Genomic DNA, 5,407 nt, shown 5'->3' with positions numbered 1-5,407 from the left:
TTCCTTTCTCTCTCACCACATATTTTTAGAAAGTTGATAAGTTTCCTGCTCTTCTTCCCTTTTTCTAAGACTATGTTTATAATCTTATATAACAAAGCAGTAAATAAATGAACCAAGACAATAACTCCTGAAATATCTGCAAGCAATAGTATTATCAAGCATGCCATCTGTCATTATTTTAGCCAGTATCAAGTTGAATGAAACGTTAAAAAAATACAAAACAGAATTCTTCCCTGTAAATTCCCATGACGCACTTGTGGCCACGCCCACTATGGCAAAGAATTACAAAAGGCGAAGAAGCCTGACTCAGGCTTAAGGTTTCCAGCCACAGAGGGAGTCATTTCATTGGCGCTTGAGTCAGAAAAGGTATTGTCCTTATCATATCTATGGCTTTTAAAGGGTTGGTTTTTTTGTTTTGTTTTGTCTTTCTCTTTGGCTGTTTTCTTTCAGGCTGCCTTCTTTAAAGCTACAAGCCTCTTTTATTGTTTCCCCCTGGTTTGGTGTGTGAGTTATAATCCAGATTTCAGAAAATGATTCTCTCATTTTACGGTTGGGGAACCGAAGGTTGGCAGAACCAGCTTCCCTTGAGGGCATCGGCAGGTACAGCCAAGCCATCCTTTGGAAGGGAATCTCTACTACCAAAAGCTATTAGGAGAAAATTAAATGTTTTCAACTCTGTCACTCTCTTGCAGCTGTGTTAGGCAAATACCTTATTACTGAGATTTTTTTTGTTGTTGTTAACCGATTCAAACTTTCCTTGAATGCCTACTACGTGCATTGAGTTGGACATATAAAGAATAGCAAGATAAATAAAACATTCTAAAAGAAGTATGCAACCTCATAGAGGAGGCAGGTGCATATAAAAATAATTCAAGGGAGTGAGAAGAATAGGGAAAATGCTGAGTGCAGATTAAGCCGTTCAAGAAAGTTTCTCAAGAATCACAAGGCAGAGGTGGCTCCCCTTTCAGGCATCTGGCTCATAGGCTGGCTCAGCTGACAGTCACTGGTGTTTTCTGTTACAGAAGCCAAGATGGCCAAAGTTCCAGACCTTTTTGAAGACCTGAAGAACTGTTACAGGTAAGAAATAATATTCTGTCTTCTGTGATTGACTGAAAGGGTCAAGTCTCATCAGAATCCAACTAGGCATTACAATGACCAGCATGGGGTCAGGCTGGCAAAGGCTTTAGAGATATGTACTAGCCCTGAAGTAAGGGCCAGATTGGTTGAGAGAAGACACCGGAAGTCTAAGCATCCAGCATGTTAAACTGAGATTATGTTGGTAAGGAGACATCCTTTTTTAGAAAAATTATTTTTGTGGTCTGCTGAATTTTAACATCAACTTAGACTCAGTTGAGCTCGCACACTTTGATCCAGAAATGGGTTTCAATGGGCTATCTGAGGGAGAATCCATTCTCAGGAAAACTTGATCTCAGTCAGGAGTAGGAAATGGCTCCACAGCAATTTCAGCAAGTGAATGCATATCCACTGTCAAACCTCATTCAGACATAGAGGTAAACGAACAAAAAGTTAAAATTATGGAACTTTTCAATCTAATGTGATATTTCCATTGTCTATAATAAATACTAACACAAACTAGTCTGTCAAAATGTTGCCTGGATATTTTACCAAGTATAAATTATTAAATCTGTTATTGTGAATACATGAAAGCAATGTGTAACATGATTTATTTGATTACAACAAAAATGAGATGCTTCTAAAGCATTTATATTCTCTTAAGGAGCCTGATATTTTCCCCTGAAGTTCAGTTAAAGTTTTGTTAGTCAAGTTCAATTTTTATAGATTAAAGCATAGGTACAGTTCAAAACCTGTCCTGATGATTACTAATTTCAAATTAGTAAGGCATAAATTACTATGACTATGCATACATATAGAAGTCCTTACATTTCAAAGATGACATTAATGGCTCTGTGTGTGCGTATGTGTGATCCACAGCTAACATGGTCATTAAAATTTGTTGCCTAGAGACCATAGTGAAATAACAAACAGAATTACATTCTCATCATCTTATTTTGACAGTGAAAATGAAGAATACAGTTCCACCATTGACCATCTCTCTCTGAATCAGGTAAGCAAATGACTGTTAATTCTTTTTTTCGTCTTTGTTAGTGTTTTATTTTAAATATGTGGTGTACAATTCAGGGTTAGAAATACAAATGTTCATTATGCAGGTAACCTTGTTGATGAGGTGTGCCCTACCCCCCTTAGCCGTTTCCCACTACTGCCAATCCCTTTCTTTCAAGGTCTGCTTATGAGTGAGAACATATAATACTCAGTTCTTTGTTTCTGTGATAGATCACTCAATATTATACTCTCTAAGTCCTTCCAAGTTTCTGTGAAGTTCATAATTTTGTCCTTCTTTTAAGCTGCATGATATTCTATCATGTATATGTACCAAAATTTTTTTCCAGTCCTCTTTCAATGAGCAGCACAAATAGTTCCATGTTTTCGCTACTGTAAATAATGCTGCAACAAACATGTGTGTGCAAGTATCTTTTTCATAGAGTGATTTAAGTTCCTCAGGGTATATTCCCAGTATATTTAAGTGCCTCAGGGTATATTCCCAGGGGGATTGCAGGGTCATATGGAAGGTCGATTTTTAGATCTTTTAGGAATCACCACACTGTTTTCCACAGAGGTTGTACTAGGTTACACTCCCACCAACAGTATAGAAGTGTTCCCTTTTCGCTTTCCCCTACTGGGAATATACCCTTAGGAACTCAAATCACTCTATGAAAAAGATACCTGCACATGCATGGTCATTGCAGCATTGTTCACAATAACAAAAACATGGAACCAATCATGCTGCCCATTGAAAGAGGACTGGGTAAAAAAAAAAAAAAAAAAAGGTGCTACATATACACAATGGAATATTATGCAACCATAAAGAAAGACAAAATTATGAACTTTGCAGCAACTTAGATGGACTTAGAGACTATAATACTGAGTGATCTATCACGGTGTTCCCTTTTCGCCACATCCTTTCCAATATCTGTTGTTTTTTGAGTTATTGATGATGGCCATCCTGAGGTATCTCAGTGTGTAGCTCAGTGGTATCTCAGTGTGGTTTTAATTTACATTTCTTTGATAACTAGTGAAGTTGAACATTTTTTCATGTATCTGTTGGCTGCTCATATGTCTTCTTTGGAGAAGTGTCTATTCATATCTTTTGCCCATTTTGTAATGGGGGGCTGTTTGTTTTTTTTTCTTTTTGGCATGTTTGAGTTCCTTGTAGATGCTAGATGTTAGGCCTTTGTCAGATATATAGTTGGCAGATACTTTTTCCCAGTCTGTGGGCTGTCTCCCCACTCTCTCAATGGTTGGTTTGTTTGGTTGGTTGGTTGGTTTTGCAAAAGCTTGTCAGTTTGATGAGGCCCCACTTGTCTATCTTATCTCTTACGAGATGGGAGCTTGGGATTCTGATCAGGAATTGGTAGCCGGTTCTAACTTCCATAAGGATGTCTGCTGCATTTTCTTTCTTTTTTTTTTTTTGAGTTGAAGTCTCACTCTGTTGCCCAGGCTGGAGTGCAGTGGCACACTCACTGCCACCACAGCCTCAACCTGCTGGGCTCTGGTGGTCCTTCGGCCTCAGCCTTCCAAATTATTGGAACTACAGACATGTGCCACCATGCCCAGTTAATTTTTTGATTTATTGTAGAGATGAGACCTCACCAAGTTGCCTGGGCTGGTCTTGAACCCATGGGCTCAGGCAATCCTCTCACCTCGGCCTCCTAAAGTGCCGGGATTATAGGTGTGAGCCACCACGCCCAGCCTCTCCTGCATTTTCTAAGGTTTTATAGTGTGAGGTTTTATTTTAGGTCTTAGATCCATTTAGAGTTGATTTCTGTGTATGGTGATAGGTAGGGGTCTTGTTTTAATCTTCTGCTGTGGTCAACCAGTTTTTCCAGCACCATTTAATGAATAGATTCTCCTCTCCCCAGTGGTTGATGGTGGAGGTTTTGTCGAAGATGAGTTGGTTGAGAAATTGATGTTTTGCTTCTGGAATCTCTGTCCTATTCCATTGGTTTATATGCCTAATCTTGTACCAATACCAGACTGTTTTGATTATTGCAGCTTTATAATAAAGCTTAAAGTCTTAGAGCATGATACCTCCTGCTTTTTTTTACTGAAGATTATTTTGGCTATTTATGGTCATTTATGTTTCCATGTGAATTCCTGTATTGTCATTTTCAGGTCTGAGAAGAATACTGCTGGTAAGTTAATGGGTATTGCGTTAAATCTGTAATTACCTTGGGTAGGATGGACATCTTAACAATGTCAATTCTTTCAATCCATGAGCATGGAATACTTTTCTATTTGTTTGTGTCATCTTTGATTTCTTTGAGCAGTGTTTTGTAGTTTTTGTTGAAAAGGTCTTTGACTTCTCTGGTTAGGAAGATGCCAAGGTATTTCATTTTTTGTGTGGCTATTGTGAATGGGATTGTGCTTTTTATTTGGGTTTCTGTTTGTTTTTTGTTGGTGTATAGGAATGTGACTGTCTTTTGCACATTTATTTCATACCCTGAGACTTTGTCAAAGTCCTTTATCAGTGCAAAGGACTTTGACAAAGTCCTTTGGTTTTTTTTTTTTGTTTTTTTTTTTGAGTTGGAGTCTCACTCTGTCACCCAGACTGGAGTGCAGTGGCTGCTCCTGGCCACCGCAGCCTCGACCTGCTGGTCCCTGGCAATCCTTCCACCTCAGCCTTCCAAGTAGCTGGAACTACAGGCTCAGGCTACCACACCCGGCTAATTTTTTTTATTTATTGTAGAGATGAAGTCTCGCCAAGTTGCCCAGGTGGGTCTCGAACCTGCGGGCTCAGGCAATCCACTCACCTCAGCCTCCCAAAGGCACAGGATTACAGGCTGAGCCACCGAGCCAGGCTTCTCTTGTTTTTTTGAGGTAAAGAATCATGTCAGCTGCAAAGAGGGATAACTTAACTTCCTCTTTTCCTATTTGGATACTCCTGATTTCCTTTTCTTGTCTGATTGCTCTAGCTAGGACTTCCAATACTATGTTGAACAGGAGGGGTGAGAGTGGGCATCCTTGTCTTGTTCTGGTTTTCAGGGGAAATGGTTCCAATCTCTGCCTGTCTCGCAGTATGTTGGCTGCTGGTTTCTCATAGATGGCTTTTACTATTTTGAGGTATGTTCCATCTATGCCTAGATGTTCAAGGGTTTTTATATCAAGAAGGGGTGCTGGATTTTATCAAAAGTTTTTTCCATGTCTAATGATGTAATCATGTGGTTTTGTCTTTACAACTGATGATGTATTTAATTATGTTTATGGTCTTGTGGATGTTGAACCAGTCCTGCATCCTGGAGATGAAGCCTACTTGGTCATGGTGGATGATTTTGAGATGTGTTGTTGGATCCAGTTTGCTAGAATCTTG

The 5,407-nt window shown here is 39.2% G+C and overlaps 1 protein-coding gene across 1 annotated transcript in view; it reads left to right on the top strand.

Annotated features, from left to right (window-relative positions):
- Positions 1-256: 256 nt before the first annotated feature.
- The window catches only part of IL1A (interleukin 1 alpha), a 13,318-nt gene continuing 8,167 nt past the window's right edge, over positions 257-5,407 (top strand). Inside the window, exons 1-3 of the mRNA XM_008057108.2 lie at positions 257-366; positions 1,023-1,077; positions 2,038-2,086. Coding sequence (XP_008055299.1) covers positions 1,031-1,077; positions 2,038-2,086 — 96 coding nt within the window. The 5' untranslated portion in view covers positions 257-366; positions 1,023-1,030. The remainder of the gene's footprint in view (positions 367-1,022; positions 1,078-2,037; positions 2,087-5,407) is intronic.

The sequence above is a fragment of the Carlito syrichta genome, unplaced genomic scaffold, assembly GCF_000164805.1.
Source record: "Carlito syrichta isolate Samal-C Ts95f unplaced genomic scaffold, Tarsius_syrichta-2.0.1 Scaffold302727, whole genome shotgun sequence".
NCBI classification, from domain to species: Eukaryota; Metazoa; Chordata; class Mammalia; order Primates; family Tarsiidae; genus Carlito; species Carlito syrichta.
Note: the sequence above shows the minus strand (reverse complement) of the source record. Positions and strands in the feature narration are given on the sequence as shown.